This window comes from Scaptodrosophila lebanonensis, unplaced genomic scaffold (genome assembly GCF_003285725.1).
Source record: "Scaptodrosophila lebanonensis strain 11010-0011.00,11010-0021.00 unplaced genomic scaffold, SlebRS2 tig00000129-arrow-arrow-pilon, whole genome shotgun sequence".
Lineage (NCBI taxonomy): Eukaryota > Metazoa > Arthropoda > Insecta > Diptera > Drosophilidae > Scaptodrosophila > Scaptodrosophila lebanonensis.
Window position 1 is genome coordinate 99,168 of NW_022060583.1, and position 19,254 is coordinate 118,421.

Sequence of the window (19,254 nt, forward strand, 5' to 3'; positions counted from 1 at the left end):
AATTCGTTTTGAGTCCATGTATGTAAATATGACAGCGAGTAACTGTGAATTATCGCCTCACTCGATGCCGATAGCTGTCACAGTTACCATTCGATAATTTCGGATGAATATATTTATCGATAACTCTTGTATTTGTGGTAGCATAGATGTTTCGGTAGTATTGTGTCCAAAATACAGGGGTTTTTAAGCCAAAATTATCTGCAATAATACAAGTCTGAGCTATGCCAGTGCTGCCAATATTTGCAAATACCCTGGCGCGCGCGTGTGTATGTGCCGTGTAAATTTTTATTTAAAATGTATTACTTTTAACCTTAGTTGACATTGAAATGTACCCGCTAGGCAAGTGCGTGTGTGCTAGAAAAGGAGGACTCTGAGAGCTGTCTTGCTTGGTATCGGAATTGAAACTCAAACATACGGTTTAGCGTAAATGATAGCTGCTGAATAACAAGAAAAATACAAACTCGAACTAACGAAACGACGTACAGCAGGTCACCCAAACACCAGCATCGAGAAACAAGCACACACTTACATACATCACCAACAGCAGCGATAACACGCCAACTAGCAGGTCCGCCGCAGTCGCACGCTGCAGATGTAAATGTGCATAAACGACCAAAACAAAAACACTGCATAGCATAATTAACAAAAAAAAAAAAAGAAGAGAGAGGGGGAAAACGCATCTTATTATTATAAATAATGCGATTGCTGCATATAATTTCATATAAAACGCGTGTTGTGTAATCATGTATAAGAATCTGAAAAATATAGTGAAAAAATCTAATTCTATTACATTTAATTTTTTTTATTTAAATCGATTTGTTGTAGTTGGCATACGCTATTAATTAAATCAGCAGCAACAGCCGCCGCAGCAGCAACAAAACGAAAACGAAGCAGCAACAGCTGAGAGTGCGCGTGTGTGGGAAGAGAGAGAGAGAGAGAGAGAAAGCACACACACTCACTTAAAAAGAAAATAAAAAAAAAATTAAATCGATACCCATCGTCAGACCCAACACCAGTACCCGTTGTCAGTGCGAACGCCAACGCTAACAGCACAGTCACATAGCCACCCGCCTAGCCGCCCCCAACTGCACCATACCGGCCGTCTCGGCACAATTTGGTAATTAAAAGGAAACTCAACATCATCGGACAGTTCAGCAGGCACAAACAATCGAACACAAATTTTTCGTGCATCAGTTGTCGTTTCTTGTTGGTTGGTCGTTGTCGTGCTATTTGTCGCGTTCCCATATTATAAAAATAGCCAATCGTACCGCTACGCTCTGAAGCAACACAGCAACAGATCTCTACCGGCCCGCCCGCCTTAAAGCACAGCTGTGCATTTGTTGCCGCCAAGAAGTAGCAACAATATCGAACATCATTCAGAAATCCTGTTGCTGGAGGTGCCACTGAGCACACTTTCAAAATTTCACTAGATCCAATGGCTAAGGACGAAGAGGATGATCTGCTACCCGATAAGGATGCCGCCAAGGGCTTCTATGCCAAATACGAGCCCAAGGAAATATTGGGCAGGTAAGCCGAACATCTTAGCTAAGTTCAAAAATCAAGCAAGTTATACAAATCTAAGCGGGGGTCTCTTTATTTTTGAAAGAAAATGAAGCATATAATTGACTGTTCGTTCTTATCAATAGAGTAAGTTGCTCAAATTTAAAGTAAAAAAAGACGAAAGTATTCTTATGCCTAAAACGGGAGTTTAATTTATCTAATTCATCAGTCAAGGAATAATATATATTTAGGAGTATAGTTAAAACTATTAAGATGCCAAGGAATATTTTTAGCCATAGCTGGCGGGACATAAAGTTGATTAAGCCACTGAAATAAACAAATCTACTTAAAAACTAACTTTATTAGAAAAAGGCGATTAGAGAAACACAAATTTAATTTTAATACTATAGATTATGAATATAAATATATCATTTTAATGTTATGTAGAAATTTCAATAAATATATGGATTATAATGGATATTAAGGACAATAGGTGTGTTTCTTTTTTTTAGAGTTGTCCCAGATATCAAGGAATAAAGCATTTTATTAGAGTACGTATAATTTAGTTGATAGCAGCTCCAAAGAAATTAGAATTAAACTAAGTTGGATGAAATCCTGGATTGGTGGATTGAAATGAATCTGTCAAAATTGTATTCAAATAATTAACATTAAGACATATAATTTACATAAAAAGAATAGACGTTAGTACTTTAGAATCATATTAGAATATCATATAGCTCTTTAGAGCACTTTAACAAACCAAGAGCAGTAAACATGTTACTAGAAAATATGGTACTAGATAAATATTTGTAACCAAACGTCCTTTCTTCATTTTAAAATTAAGTTTTCAAACTGGGCTTATGACAAATTTTGCGAAATTTTTTTTATAATTTCCAATAGTTTTAGCCAAAGCCGTTCAAATAGCAAAGTGCAGCGCAAATTTTGGAGCAGCTTAGCTTTCAAGTTGTGGTAGCACCAAAGTCAACGCTTCTTGTTGGTAATTTGCATAGTTTGCAGAATTGAATACTTTGTTTTTCAATAAGCAACCACAAATACATGTACATATATGTACATACAAGTATATCGTATTTACGAGCAATCTTCACAGGTTGCTAAATTGTCATATGACTCAAGACAGAGGCGTTCAATTGCTGCTAGTGGCACAAAAAAGAAGACCAATTCATTAGCTGCCTTTTATAAATATTGTTGACGGTTTTATTTTTATTATTATTATTTTATATTTATTTGCTTTTTGTTTTATGTGACCCATGTAGCACAATTTCTGATCACAAATCGACATTTAAGCAGCTGCTCATTCCGGCTGGTTTACAACCGTCTTGCCTTTTGTGTGGCGATTTTTTTGTGCAGCCCCGTTTTTCCGTTATAAATTTAATCAATTAGTGTGTTCGAGATTTTATCAGATACAACCAAACTTAATTTGTAACTTTTCTGCCTTCGCTCCAAAGTATACCTTGTGGTGTAATTCAGCAGACAGACACACAGTCATACGATGAATGGCAAGCAACCACTTGGTAAGGGTTTAGGGATCCACTTGAAGTTGATGCGCATACCCATACAGGCTCTTGAGTAACCTTGGGCTGAACTTGAAGTGCATGCGGCTGTTACAAAAGAAAACGCAAGATAAATACGGAATTAAAAAGAATTAGTGGCCATATAGGTGTAAGTAAATGCTGGGAGGGCCCTGATAAGCTCCACGTAATGTTGATGAGTGGATGGAATTTGTAAATTAAATACACAGCCCATGACCAAACAAAGTGTTACTAACTACGTCTTAGCCAAGCTGTATCTAATAGATGTAACTGTTATCTTTCATGTACAGAGGCATCAGCTCCACGGTGCGTCGTTGCATTGAGAAGGAGACGGGCAAGGAGTTTGCGGCAAAAATAATCGATTTGGGTGCCACAACAGAATCCGGCGAAACGAATCCATATCATATGCTGGAAGCAACCAGACAAGAAATCTCAATATTGCGCCAAGTGATGGGACATCCATACATAAGTAAGCTAAATAGTACATTGGATATATTAATAGTATACACACAATACTTTAAATTAAATAACATTAGATATAAGAAGAGAGAAAGTTAGTCGGTCAGTCGGATAAATGAAGTATGGCGTATTTCATAATTTCAAAAACAGGTCTGCAAATCTTAAATATAAACTCTAAACTATAGTGTTAGCAGGCAAGAAAACAAGACCTCTATGGTCTTGAGTCTTCGCTATAAGGTACAAAGCTAAAGTGAAGTTTATCCTTATTATATCGTTGGACTACATAGCTATTTAGAAAGGTATAACTAATACTTTTTATATTAGATTGTTATATATTAGCAGCTATTGTTGAAACTTAATACAATTTCGAACAAAAAAAACCAGATGAAAGTGCTCATTATTATTTTCTGCCAACACATTTTCAGATCGATTGTATCAATCCCTACAATGTCTAAGTTATTACGCCATATATTTAAAACTTTAACTAACTATCGTTAAACATATTGCTTAAGCAAAGAATGATTTTTACCTTAACTGTACTGTAAATACCTGTACTAAGGCAATATATGCAACTAAGTTAAATGGTTGAGATAGACGGACGTAAATAGTTGTATTGATTTTGAAGATTTATGTATAATAATATAATACTTATATGTATTGATTCTGAGACCTTTATAACAAATATGTAGGATATGCAGACTTACTCTAAAACTAGCTTTTATTGCCATTCCATCGAATATATGTATAACATTTCTGTTCATTTCCATAACTGAACCCGAATTAACTTTGCTTGAATTTGAGAACTCAAAGCCAATTCGGGTTTGCAAATCGTATCACTTATGTGTCTAATGCGTGTATAAGATCTTGCTTAAGCTGTGGTCAGACATACAAATAATTTGCCGAATTTGTTGCAGAACGCTATATTTTAGCATTACATTCATGACATGCCTGGGTAATGCAATCATTTTTGTAAGCAGATGATTTGCCTGTTACTCATATTTTTGGTAATTTCGAAGGACATTGTATCTAATACAATTATGTGATCTTTTACAGTTGACCTGCAGGACGTGTTTGAATCAGATGCATTTGTATTTCTCGTATTCGAATTGTGCCCTAAAGGCGAACTCTTTGACTATCTGACGTCGGTGGTGACGCTGTCTGAGAAGAAGACGCGCACAATAATGCGGCAAATATTCGAGGGGGTGGAGTATATACACTCCAAACATATTGTGCATCGTGATCTGAAGCCAGAGAATATATTGCTTGATGAGAATCACAATGTGAAGATCACGGACTTTGGTTTCGCACGACAGCTGCAGGAGGGCGAAAAACTTACAGGTACGCACATTTTCGTATGAAATCAATGCAACAAACAAAATATATACAAGTATGGATATTTAACTTATCAATATCAATAGATTTATGCGGTACGCCTGGCTACTTGGCTCCAGAGACGCTCAAATGCAATATGTTCGAGGGATCGCCGGGCTATTCACAGGAAGTTGACATGTGTGTATCTTACCTACATATATTTGCCAAAATATTTAATTCTGTGGATAACATTCTAATTCTCTATCTCTTTCTAAACCATGCAGTTGGGCGTGCGGCGTCATTATGTTTACGCTACTGGTTGGATGCCCTCCATTTTGGCATCGGAAACAAATGGTTATGCTGCGCAACATTATGGAGGGCAAATATAGCTTCACCTCGCCCGAATGGGCAGATATTTCAGGTGAGTGGATGAGTGTGTGACTCCTTAGTATGAATTATGCATTCCTATATGATGGGTTGTGTTTTGAAATTATGAATTACAGAGGATCCCAAAGATCTAATACGCAAATGTCTAGTCGTTGATCCTGCGCAACGTATAACAGTCAAGGAAGTATTAAGACATCCATTCTTTAATCAAATGGTAAGTGATGCCTGTCAAGGTCCTTTATTGCGCCTAGTTAGCTACCAACTGGTTGGCACGTTCGCTGTACATAAACGTTTCTATATAGCATAAGAATATTTTAAGTACCACCTATGATGTTATATTTTTCTCGCTCTAGTTAAGTCGACTCTTTTAAGTGCACTTTCTCACAAACTTTGTTTTGTTTTTTTTTTTAAAATCATATCTTCCTACCTTGTAAGTCATGTTGCCTTAAAAGCTTCTCTGAAGATTTTCGTACACGCACTCACAAGCAGCATCCCAAGAACCACTTCTATATAGCACTCATCCGCAGATACAAAACCATGCGAATCGTACGCAACATGCAGATAAATGAACAGCAATTGTTCCACAAAAAAAAGAGAGAGTATGTAGATATTTAAGAAGATTTTCTCTTTCCCAAATTTGCAAGATTGAAGGAAGCTAACTTAATGTTTGGACGATTCTGAGAGCGTTAGTTTCCCCAGAAAGACTTACATACATATTTCTAAGCAATAATCTAAGTATGTACAAATGTTACTTTGTATTATAACTCTGCTTATAATTAGGACGCTAGTGTAGACTAGGAAGGCAGACAACTTAATTAGGGATGACTTACCGCTAACAAAAACAACAAATACACTGAGTAACCTGGAAGCTACTAACAACCCCCATCAATTAGTTAATTGTATCTTAAGTTTTCCTTAATCTCTAAGTAGCACTCTTCGATTTAAATGTTAGGTATATTTTTATAATTTGTCTTAAGTTATGTCAGGTTTATTTATTTATTTGTTTATTTTTTTTTTTAATCTTCTGCTTTTATCAATTTTGTTTAATTTAAAATTATACATTATAAAACTTTTCTCTTTTTTCTTTTTACATTTTTGAAAAAAAAAAATCGAAAATAAATCATACGTTTATTACGTTTATAAAACACACAAACACATACACGAAAAAAAATTGAAAACAACAATAACAAATGACATGAAAATATGAAAAATATGACAAATTTAAAATCGAACGGTACGAAAATAGTTGTTCGAGCAAAATATCGATGGCCTCAAGCGCAGCCTGTCGACCAAGTCCAGGAGAATGAGTCGCATCACTGAAATAGCACTGGTAACGAAACGCGTTTCTGGACTAATCATGTTTTTCTATTACTACTACCAATACTACCAATACCATCGCAACAACAACAACAGCAGCAACAACAACAACAACAATAATAATAAAAACAACTTCAAATCTAATAATAATAATGATAATCACAATTTGTTGCATTATTATGTTGCCATTACATGTTGCATTCGATAACTGTTTGTTGATTCTACCTCTATATACATACTATATACATACTTGTACGTGTATGTACATAGACTCCTCTCGTATGCCTTGTATGCCTAATACTTACTATACTGCGTCCATCTCATCAGTGCGAAAGATGCGGCAGTCGCATCATTTTTCCACCCACAATCGAGTTGTTGTTGCTGCACATGTTTTGAAATTTTTTGAATGATTTACATACTTGTTTGATCTTGCCACGCATAATACTTATCTCTATATACACACATCTATACGTATGTATGTATGCATTAATTATTTATTTGTAACGCCTATTATTCCACTAGTATGTATGATCTGTATGTACTCCGTAGTCGTCCTTGTTGTTTTATTGAGCGTACAAATTATTTGTGTTCGTTTTTCAAATAAAACTCAAACCCAAATCCCTCGTCAGTGCCTGTCAGTATGTCTGCCTGCAGTTAACTAAACAACGAGTAAACATACTCGTACATACACACACACACACACATACATACATACAAATATATCTAATTTGCATTCAAATCCAACTTGTGCTAAATCTGCGTGTGTATGTATGGCTGTGTGCATGAGAACCTACTATCGCTGAAGCTGATACTTATACTATGATTATCATGCCAATAATGATATCTGAAATCCAAAAAAATGAATATACTCGTATAGTAGAACACAAGAAACAACGGTTGTGCATGTGTGCGTTAACTTTTTGCGTTTCCTGTATACCAAAAGGTGCCTTAAATAGTCCAGATTTAAAGTCTATACACATAAGTACTAGGTATTTCAAATACGTGCAGCTTAAATACATACAAGTAGATACTGCCACTGTAAGACCTGACGAACTCAGCCTTATTTCACAGTTTTAAGTTAAGTTACGTATCGTTTTATAGCAAGCAAAATAATGCAGGGTGACAAAATATGGAATATATTTTAAGATTTCCAACCAAATACAAAGTAATTCAACAAATTCTTAACAAATTGTTGAAGAAACATTGTTCGCAATTGGCCAGTAAAGAAATACCAAAGCTTATAACCTTATTCCTGAACTTTGTTTGTTTTTATTCGTTTCTGTTTCTCTTGGCCTTTAAAGGAACAAGTTACTTCAAAACAATATATTTGTGCACTCGCCCTTTTAAGGGAACGTCTAAAATCTCTAAAGCAAAATGCAGAAAATGAATCTATTTCATTTCCTGTAGTTTCAAGTGAAACCCAAATCTACAATAGAGCTGCTATTTATACTGTCTGGGGGGTGAAAAAACCTATATTAGGGGAGTGCAAATGTATGTTACAGATAGACTTTCACGAGCTTATTTTAGCTTTCGCATTTCAACCTTTCCCTGCTACAGTATTTTTTCACTAGTGTCCAAGGTTACATTAATCATAATAAAATGTTAAACACTTTACTTTTATATACTACCGTTCTATTTATCAAACTCGATCAATAGTAAGAGTAAGAGTTATAAGCGAATCATCTCTCTAGTTTGCTCAGTAATTGGTAACTCATAGAGCAGTTTCAGGATTCTGTTTTGAAAGAATTGCTTCGCAATAACATTTGTGCACAGGATTAATATTTCTTCAGTCTCAAAGCTATGATTGACAATATTAATTTGCTTTTTGCTTCATAAAAGTTTCATGATTTGTAATGTTTTCAAGTTTATTCAAAACAAATCCAACACACATACTATACCATCTGTATATTATAGCTTTTAAAACGTTGATCGATCTAAAATGGTCATATTTGAGAAGAATATCGACAGATTGATGAGAGTTTTTTCTTCCCCCTTTTCCGGCCCAAATATTATCATTAATTGCTGTTATATTGATTTTGTCACCGTGTTTATTTTGCTCTTAACATTAATTTAATAGAAAGATTTAGAGTAAGGACATCATTTTGAAACGTCGCGCTCTAACTACTTAATTTTCATGATTATTATTGTTATTATTATTTTTCCCCCACAACCGCCTCGCCCTGCCCCGCCCCGCCCCAAAACATCCCTCCCGCTCACCTCCATGATATACATCGACTGCCCATTTGCGAAACATTCGTATCATGCTAAGGTGCTAATGAGCGAGCTATCGATGGCGCCCTATAGATACCTCAGTTGTGCCGCTGGGCAGCATGTGCCGGGCATGCAAGCAGGCTCTAGTCGAAATCCGCTGGCGGCTTTTCATTGTAACAATAACAACAACAACTATAACAACAGCAGTCACAACAAGAGCGGCAACAGCAACCACACCAACAACAACAATTTTAGTCAGAATCCTTGTGACTCGCAATCATATATGATGTACTACAGTGCCCCGCAAAGCTCATACTCATCGAATCGCTTGCGCGACATCACCGCCCAGCCCCATGACCCCCATCAGCATCTGCAGCATCTGCAGCATCAGCAGCAACACCTTGCCACGCCGCCAACGGCAACAACAACAATCGATACATCAACAACAATGCGCAGCAGTGTTGATGTTTATGCCAGCAGTGGTGGTGTCGGTGGTGATGGTAGTGGTGGCGTTGTCGGCGGCGGCGGCGGCGGCGTTGGTGCCTCCTACAAGACAATACGAGCCACCGTGTATTATCAGCAGCAACAACAGCCCCAGGGGCAGCAGCAGCAGCAAATTGGCGATCAGCTGACGCTGGAAAATTATGAAAATGCTGCAAAGAAACTTTTGTATGCACCAGATCAGGCAGGTTTTCATTTTACTTTTGTTTTGTTTTCACGTATCGACTTGCTTTAGACATTACCTTATTTATTAAATTATAATTTAATTTAATTTTAATCGATTTCCTTTTCATATTTTAGAGCTTTTGCGTTTATTTACAACATTAGTTTATTATTGTATCGCACTTGCAAACATCAATCAAGACACCAAAAAAAATCACTCTCACCACACCCAACACTCCACGCCCATCCATTAGAATACTTATGTATATCTGAGCACATATGTAATATTGACAACCGCTAATCGATCAAAACTACAATTTAGACACGGTCCCATTCCGTTCCGAACTACTAGCAACATGCGAGAAAAGTTGAGAAACAAATTATGAAATGACTGATGTTTTTTATTGATAACTGATCTCATACACAGTTCCGGCCCCATACGATGTTTTCGCTGATAAACCACGAATAATACTAAACTCATAGATAACTTATAATATAAACGGGGAGAAATTAAATATGAAAAATTCACTCTTAAGAATCAATCGCTGTTCCAGTAATTAAATATCACAAATCTAGTCAACCTTATAAGTTGAAGTATATCAAAAAACATAGAACTTGGGTTACTATTTCTGCTCAAGGAACCTGCTGACAAGCTAAGTTTTTTAAATGTTCGAGAAACGATGCTCTCTAATATATACCTGACAGATTTTGGGCAACTATTTCTGCTCTAGTCTCTATAGACAATATCTGCAGTCTGTTAAATGTTCGAGAATCGATTCTCTCCAACATACTTGTATATCCGACCTTTTTATAGTTATAGTGGCTAAGCAGACCTGAAAAATAATCTAAAAAAAGAAACTGTAGGTAATATTTCACATGTAATATCTCCTAAGTATAATTCGGAACGATCTGGTTTGATGGTCTAACTTGTGGCAAACAATTTTTTGCACCAAGCTATAAAGCACACACATTCGTATTATTATATTTGTAGTATGAGTGTTGAATTGGCTTTCCATTTTTTATTAATATACCTATTACAATAAATATACATATAATTTGTTAGCTTATTCTACTATACATAGTTTATGCAATAAAAGTAATACAGTTTGTATTTTTACGCACCTCTATAACGTATGATTTGGTACTCTAATTTGGTGTAGCTGGACCACACTCGTATATACTCTCGTATCTGTACCCAATGATGAATTGTATGTAGTTGTAGTTATATGCTTCTGCCGGATATGTATGTACACATATGTAGTGGTATTCGCCCCCTTAACATCTCGCAAATCTAGATACATTTCGTACATCCTACTAAAACGTAAAACGTACCACCCGTACTGTGCAAGCGGTTCATACCTCTGCAATAACAATTCTAAGTTTCGAAGTTAACTTCTAGGTGTACCATTCCATGTATATATGTATTTACGAATGTAGTATGTATGTGTGTAGTATGTATGGTATATTATCATTTCAATGTCCTCTATATCTCGTACAAGTATATGTATGTCTACCTGTTTACTCTATCTATAATCGTACACTTGCAATGTGAAAGAGGCGCCGATCGCTGTTAAATGTGCATGAGTTAACTATCAATATAATTATTTAAATCGCTATTACTATTATAATTGCTATACTATATGTAATATATATATTTGTATCTATTGATAAATGTCCTATTCGCCCAATTGATTCACTGACGGATTCTCATTTCTCTTATGTATGATTTTATACACGTTTTGTTTTGTGTGTCATGTTCTCTATATTGTCAGAGTCTCAACGCCCTTATAAGATGTGTGTCTATAAGTCGGTGTTGTGGAGACTCCATTGTGAGTAAAACCTGAGAAAAATTACCAAGTATGCATAGTTATATACACATATATATATATGTTTGATTTCAACAAAAACGATAAATAAAATAAAAACGTACCTTTTTACACAAATTTAAGCTGGTATTAATCAAAAAACAAAAAACCAAAAAAAACCGCATAAACATTTCGATCCTAAGCTCTCGTTCTTGTTCCAATTTCTTTCCGCTTCACTCACACCCACGCGCACCCAGAGATATAGCCTGCCTACTAAGTCTGAGCTGAGAGCAAGGTGTGTTGCTCGCTATCTCCCAAAATACATACATACTTGTACACACATATGCGAGAGAGATCTCTTTATTCTGAAACTAATACTTGTACGAACGAACACTAATCCGAACCATTTGGTTTCCTTTCTCTTCGTTTGACTAATGTGATTGTATTATTGTTATTCTTGTTATTATTATTATTATTATTGCTACATATTAACCATGCAACTCTTTGGCACTTACACGTTTCTTACACATTGAACCAACATTAACACATTATGTATGCCTTCATATAATCTAAAGATAATCTCAATGTTTATTAATTTCTCTCCCTCTCTTTACTCCAATCTCTGTGCTGCTGCGCTCCTAAATCAAACAGCTGAGAAAACAGAGTCGCTTCAATGCGCGCAAAAAGTTCCAATTCGCCATATTGGTGATACGTGCTGTCATCCGGATACGGCGCCTCCGATATACCGCCGAGCCGCTTCACGTTGAGGAGGCGATACGGGATCCGTATCGCGTGAAGGTTCTACGCAAGGTAAGTGTTCCCCGTCCCCCTTTTCATGCTGCGATTATTGGGCATTACAGAGCCACCGATTTCAACAAAATGTAAAGAAATTTAGAAATCAGACCGAATACTCCATCTCTTTATTACGAAAAATAGATTCACCAATTTCCAATTTTCAGTTCAATAAGAACCCTTTTATTTTTATTTTATACTCTTGGTTTGTTTTTTAAAACTCAGAATACAATCAAAGTGTAAATTATAATAAATACAAACAGTAGAAGTAACTTAATACAGTGGTCCTTGGTTGGCGGGATATTTTAAATTAAAAAAAAAAAAACTAGAGTCAGAACATATTTCTATTAAATGAACAGGCAGTTAAGTTTAGATAAATAAGTATCATAGAACGTTGGAGTCGTGCTAACTGTTTAATGCCTTGTACGTATCCTTTTTCCCGTTACAGGAATTCCTTTTAGATTAATTCTAAGTCAGTTTTGTGATATAGTTTGGCAATTTTGATAAAACTGCAGATTATAATGAGGTGCAAAGCATAAAAGTTGTCTAAGATTAATTTTTCCACCAAATAATGAGGCTCTGATTAGTGATAAGACCAAATTCGTATACCAAGTTTGATATATAGCATATACCTTTCGGATACAGAATGAGAATGGCCTAGGCAAAAAACAATCTGGATTTATTTTTGAAATATGTAGTATCTGTAATTATGAAAGTATGGACCTATATTAGTTTAATCAGGTTTTTTTGTACGGCTTGTGGAATTTAATCGGAACACAAAGCACTATACTCCGTTTACTGGATATATTGGAAACCCCTGTTTGTTTCCAGATATTTTCTAACCAATCTTTATGTTTCCATATGCTATTTGCTTACGGATAATTGCTCATCAGTCTTTCTTTGATATACGAATAATGTGTAAGCTAAATCTCCCATCATCTATTATTAAACAGGTACGAAAGAGATCAATTACAGAGTTATCGCACAGAGTTTTGCGTCTATCGATTAATATATGTTTCTTCTGAAAATGAAAATGTATATGCTTATAGGTTCACTGGAGTATATCGTGTCAAGTATATATATAGCTCTGATAGATAAATTGGCTATAACATAGTCTGGGGCGCACCAAAGATATCTTTAAAGTATTTAAATGAATTTTATTAGAGGTTTCTAGTCCATTCTGTATGATCAATAAATTCGACTAACTGATTAATTCTCTCTCTCTTTCTCTCTCTCACGCTTACAGGTTATCGATGGCTGTGCCTTCCGTGTCTACGGCCACTGGGTTAAGAAGGGCGAGGGCCAGAATCGCGCCGCTCTATTCGAAAATACTCCGCGCACGGAGCTTCATGCGCTTTACATAAACAATCTCAGTCGATAGTGACGGGTCGAAAGAGTCGGGGGAATCGAGAATCGAAGAGCAATAAATGACTGTAAACTGTAAAACGGCGAAACGAAATGTAAAAGTTACTAAGAGGAATACCAAACAGCAATCGCTAAGGAAAGAGAGAACAACAATTTAGTGCAATTGTTTTCTTCTTCACTTTTTTTTTTTAAATCAAGAGATATCATTTAAGCATATATGCATACATATATACATACATATATATATATATATATATTTATATATATATATATATATATATCTAAACATATGTATCTGCTGCCCACTCATTGTTTTAAATCTCTACTTCTTTTCATCTTATTTTCATAATTTTTTATTTTTTTTTGTATTTGTTTCCTGTATCCTTTTGTTTACGTATTAATTTTTATTTGTGTATTGTGGACATTTCAAAAATTGTAGGCTCATTTATTAGTGTAGTTCATATATAATTGCATCATAAATAGGCTCAGCTCTTACATAACATATGTATTATTATTAGTAGAGCTAAGCGACCGATTCGTTGGCCAGCTCCCAAATATAACAAACTCCTGTGCATATAACAATAAGAATAGGAGAGAATTATTAAGCAATTATTTAATAACAAAACACCGAACCCGACACCAACATCAACACCAACAACAGCACCAACACAAACAAATGCGCACAAAACAAATTGTAACGATCCTTGCACATACATAGGTATGCATATATGTGTATATACAACAAGTGTGTAAGTAATACATACCATACGTACGTACATATGTACATACATACATATAGTATGTACATATAGTATGTTTGCACGCATATGGATACGATTTATTTATTTGTATTTTTCTGTTAATGATTTTATTAAATTATTTAATTTAATTGCTAAGCGTTTACTCTTTAATTGTTATATTGTAGTATAAAAATAAATAAATAAACCGACAAAAAAAACACAAAAAAAACAAAGAAAAACAAACAAGCACATTAATTTAAAACGAAACTGTGTCAAAATAACAAACAGTAAGTAAGGGAGGCCTTCGACCCGGACCTCGACCTCGCCCCATCATAGCATTCGAATCTCTGGCGTTATCTTCTAAATGTGTTTGGTACAATCGTAGCTGCGCTCACAGCACTCCGGATAGGCACGATTGCTGTTGGCAAAGTCCCGTTGCTTGCAGCCCCGGGGCGGGGCAACGGCCGCACAGGTCCTGAACTCCACACGTCCGCCATCCATGCAGGTAACGCCAGCGCAGGGATGGTTGGGCGCCTTGCCGGTCTGGCCCGGCGACATAATTGTGTTGGAGTCCAAAACGCACTTGCCAGGATATGCTGGGCAGCGAAAGGAAGGAGATGTAAGAGGATTAGGTTTATTTTTTCTGAAAACTTCTTAAAAGCAAATTACAAGTTCTTAGAGAGAACATGGGATATATCCTTTTTGGGATGGCATGTCATGTGGCTAAATATTTGCAGTATTTCGATTACCAGAAATATTGAATGAGGCCGAAAACTGATCTTAAGAACATTGACAGAATTTTCGTAAGGCTAAAGGAAGAGACGTTAAGGCTTTCGTAGTTCAATCGAAAAACTTTTGGAAGCTTAAGCTTAAGCAAAATCCTTGATGCGGATTAAACGTGAAATTAAATTTGAAAGAGTAAAGAGACCGTCTTTTGTTTACATGAAGAAGCCTAATATCTTCAGTATTTCGTTAAGCAGAAATAATGAATGAGGTTGAAGACTGATCTTAAGAACATCGACGGAATTTTCTTTAGCCTTACAAAAATTGAAATGTTAAGGCTTCAAAATGCAAAAAATGCTTGATTCAGATTAAAGGGATTCAGAAGCAAATAATTTAAATTTGAAAAATCGAAGACACTATATTTTGCTTACAAGAAATATTGAATGAGGTCGACGACTGATCATTGAACTGCTTCTGAGCATTGTCAGAGTTTTGTTCAGACTACACTTCCCATTAGCGTTATTAAATGGGGTTCGGGATAGACCAAATATAAAAGATATTTAGCTTACTAGAAAAACCTTGAAAAGTCAATAAATTATACGTTACAATAAAAAAGTCTAAATATGAACTGTTGTATGATATTTTGCTATTCAGAAAATGTGCCGATTTCTTGAACTCTAATCAATAGACTCCTGATAATAACACATCCGTACTAAGAGTGTCGTAGAAAAGGAGAGAAGGGGAGCCCCGGACAGATTCCTGGAAGATGGAAACCATGCTTGAAAAAAATCTGTCCAGGGCAGATTCCTGGTAGATTGAAACCATACTTGGAATCCCCCTTCTGACAATAACACATCCGTACTAAGAGTGTCGTAGAAAAGGATAGAGAGGGAGCCCCGGACAGATTCCTGGAAGATGGAAACCATGCTTGAAAAAAATCTGTCCAGGGCAGATTCCTGGTAGATTGAAACCATACTTGGAATCCCCCTTCTGACAATAGCACATCCGTACTAAGAGTGTCGTAGAAAAGGATAGAGAGGGAGTCCCGTACAGATTCCTGGAAGATGGAAACCATACTTGCAATCCCCCTCAGAAAGTAAAGAATGCGCTTTAAGGGCAACAGCCGGCAGAAGGAAAGCTCCTGATTCCAGTTCACCACTTACTTGGATTGCTGAAGTCGGCGCGGGCAATAGCCGCCTGGACACTCTGGTTAGCCAGCAGAGCAAAAGCGGCACAGATGAGGAGGGCGACGAGGGCGTGGCGCGCCATAGCGAGAAACTGCGAAGCTGGTGTGGAAATGGGAATGCGTTTAACGGAATTAGCTGCTTCTTCTCCGGTTATCCTGTGTGTGTGTCCTGAGCCGACGCGCGCTGTGCTGGAGCTGTGTACTGTTTTGCAGAGTAATCTCAAGTGCTGTCGCTTGTTCCCAAACGAAATGTTTTATATACGGCGCAGGCGAATGTTTGGCTTTGTTATCAACAGCAGTCGCAACAACAATTGCAATAATAACAGCAACAACAACAACAACGACAACAGAACCAAGTTAAGCTTAAGCCCGTGCGTCGGCTTATCGAGTGTTGGTGGCAACGTCACCGAAACCGAAACCGAAGCCATCGACTTGACCTTGCCCATGCCTGGTTCCATGCCCAGTTTGTCATTGCCTGTTTGGTTACTTTTTGTTCTTATTGTTGTTGTTGTTGTTGGGCGCAACTTCCCTGCAGTTCATTGAGTATTTAATTACATATATGTACATATGTATATAAAAAATAAAAATGCGCAAGCATATGTACATATGTATATAAATACAAGTATGTTGTTTTATAAATATGAGTGTTTAATTATACATAAAAAATTAAAATATCTTTGTAAATACATATGTATATAAATATGTTGTTTTATAAATATGAGTGTTTAATTATACATAAAAAATGAAAATATCTTTGTAAATACATATGTATGTATGTATATAAATGTGTTTTTAATATGTCCACAAAAATACATACATATGTGCCAGTAATATATATATGTGCATACATACTTGTATGTATGTATTCGGCGCTAGTCACGCTTATCACGTTTCTGATTTTTGGATTGGCGCCTGCTTTAATTAGTTCGTCGATACTGTTTATTATTATTTTGTTTGTTTTTGGGGAATTTTTCTTGCCCAGCTCCGAATTCCAACAAATTCCTGTTTATGCCACGAAATTCCTGTGCTCTAGAGTGCTTGACTCGGCATTTCACACACAAATCATTTCGCACTTTCACCGCAACACCAAAATAATGACTCCGTAGCTGTTTCTGTTGCTGTTGCCGGCTGGAGTGTCGGCGTCCAGTTCTGGTGCTTGACCTTTGCAATCAAACGACCTGCAGTCCGGTAGGACACGGACGTCATTGACACTGGAACAAGGTTCGATCCATATATTATATCTCTGAATTTTTATTGCATTAGCTCATACCGTACTTGAATTGTGCGTAATATGGATTTGCATTTCCTTACAATGGGTTTCTGAATACACTTGATACATGATCACAATTAACCAGGTTAGTTCAATAGCAGGAGCAATCTTGTTCCATGTCAGCTATATCTCTGTATTATATACTTAGCATACGATATATGTATGTATGTCATATGTATATTATTGTTGGTTTGTTATAAGGTTAGTGTTACCAACAAATTTGTTTATTTATTTTATTTAATAAATCAACAAATAGTGCTATGATTTATATTATATTGTAATATTATAAATTAAAATAGAGATATGTAATTATATTACGTCAATTTTAAACTTAAAAGATATTAAAGGGTAAGAAAAAACTCTACAATAACGTCTATTAATGCCGCCGACACGTTGGGGGAATTTTATTTGCCATTTGGCCAGCTATTCCCCGATTCACAGCCAAATGTGGTCAGAGACATTATAGATTCTAACAAACTAAAAAAATATTAAGCAGAGGAGGAAAATTAGTTCTACTTAACAGCTTATTAAGCATAAAGAGAAATACTGAAGAAAATGTTGTTTAAAAAAAGTTATTCTGCATACGCGGAATTCTGTTTCTACTTGTATCTTCGAAAATATATTGCAACTACTTATATACAAGTACATATAAAGTTACAAGCCCTTATCTAAAAGAGCGTGTGAAAAAGTGTTTCAGATATAATATTAGAGCTCTGAGCCACTTTATTTAATAAATTAAAGTTTTTCCTTTAGAAATAAAGACCATTTACACCGATAATTAATGCGATTGGCAGTTGCCAAACAAAACAACATTCTGACCAAATTTTGCCGTAGGTAGTCGTTGAACTTGTTGCGTGGCATCTGATATTTTCTGCAGAAATTTTCAAGAAAATAGTACAAGCTACTTATGATAATGACAGCTCGCGTAGCATAACTGCATGATGACTAATAGATTTAAAACGAGTTGAAATTTCCTTCCAAAAGGGTTTTTAAAAAAAAAATTGATCGAGTAGCTTTGAGAATAATTGAATCATAATTGATCCATGACTGCATCGGATTTCCTACTTACCTGGCGCTGTAAAACACCGTTCATCGCTGGTTTTTTCGAAAAATTTTCCATTGCTCAGATGCTGGCCGACCGTTGAGCAAGGTCGAGTAATTTTCCACTGCAGACTAGCATAGAAAGCCTATGATATTTATAACTTACTGATGCGGGCATCAGAGCCCAATATACGCTAAAAACACCCCTATAAACTAACTCCAAATTTCAAAACTAATTAATAATATATAAAAATAGACAAAAAAAAACAGATAGAGTTGAAAATGTTCCGGATTCAGGCATCCCCAGAGTTTAACATACATTTTATTTCTATATTAAATTTGTAGTACATACTACATATATCTACGTCCAGACACTTTCTATGAGAATTCAAAAATAGTTTTTGTTATGCATCTTTAAATCTGATCAACAGTTGCATTAATATGCGATTGAAAAATCCAAATGATACACATAATCTATGGAATAATGAAATCGATAACACTTCTTAATTGAATTGGTTAAGTCCGGTAATTCTCAACAACATCTCAATACAATTAGCCAAGTATTAGGTGCCCTAAAGGAGGATGAAGTAATCAAGAACTTAGATTTGAAAATCTGAACAGCTTAAAACCGTTGCAAACGCCTTTATATAAATGATTTTTAAACGAACATACTATAAAACGAAATTGGAATTGAATAAACAGTTTTAAGCATTTCCGAATTGCTAATGAGTGTTAGATATTTCTTTTTATGATACGTTAGCCCAAAGTATTAATATCGCCTATATAACCCTCTAAGGATTAAAACTATTAACGTATGAACAAATTTGTGGACTCAACTGCGAAAGCCAATGTTAAGGACGTGGTATAAGATCTGTTTGTCGTGGTTGACGATCGGTCTTTTGCTGGGCAACAAATCAAAACAGTGATATACATT

General features: G+C 35.8%; 2 protein-coding genes across 6 annotated transcripts; one reads left to right on the forward strand and one right to left on the reverse strand.

Annotated features, from left to right (window-relative positions):
* The first annotated feature begins 149 nt into the window (after positions 1-149).
* On the forward strand, positions 150-14,326 carry LOC115628809 (phosphorylase b kinase gamma catalytic chain, skeletal muscle/heart isoform). 5 transcript variants are annotated; one of them, XM_030525030.1, is made up of 10 exons: positions 150-266; positions 826-1,527; positions 3,341-3,519; positions 4,563-4,847; positions 4,928-5,018; positions 5,105-5,241; positions 5,324-5,421; positions 8,794-9,420; positions 11,855-12,013; positions 13,242-14,326. In XM_030525030.1, the coding sequence occupies exons 2-10, from the start codon at positions 1,436-1,438 to the stop codon at positions 13,374-13,376; spliced, it is 1,803 nt and encodes a 600-aa protein (XP_030380890.1). In that variant the 5' UTR covers positions 150-266; positions 826-1,435; the 3' UTR covers positions 13,377-14,326. The 5 variants fall into 5 exon arrangements, with proteins under 5 accessions (XP_030380890.1, XP_030380889.1, XP_030380891.1 ...); XM_030525029.1 differs by having other exon boundaries at positions 175-568; XM_030525031.1 differs by lacking the exons at positions 150-266; positions 8,794-9,420 and adding exons at positions 6,454-6,537; positions 11,171-11,227 and having other exon boundaries at positions 1,436-1,527; positions 13,242-13,610.
* Positions 14,327-14,460: 134 nt separating this feature from the next.
* LOC115628936 lies at positions 14,461-16,092 on the reverse strand. Its single transcript, XM_030525208.1, has 2 exons — positions 15,987-16,092; positions 14,461-14,696 (listed from the first exon to the last, which is right to left on the reverse strand). The coding sequence occupies exons 1-2, from the start codon at positions 16,090-16,092 to the stop codon at positions 14,461-14,463; spliced, it is 342 nt and encodes a 113-aa protein (XP_030381068.1).
* Between the last annotated feature and the right edge of the window lie 3,162 nt (positions 16,093-19,254).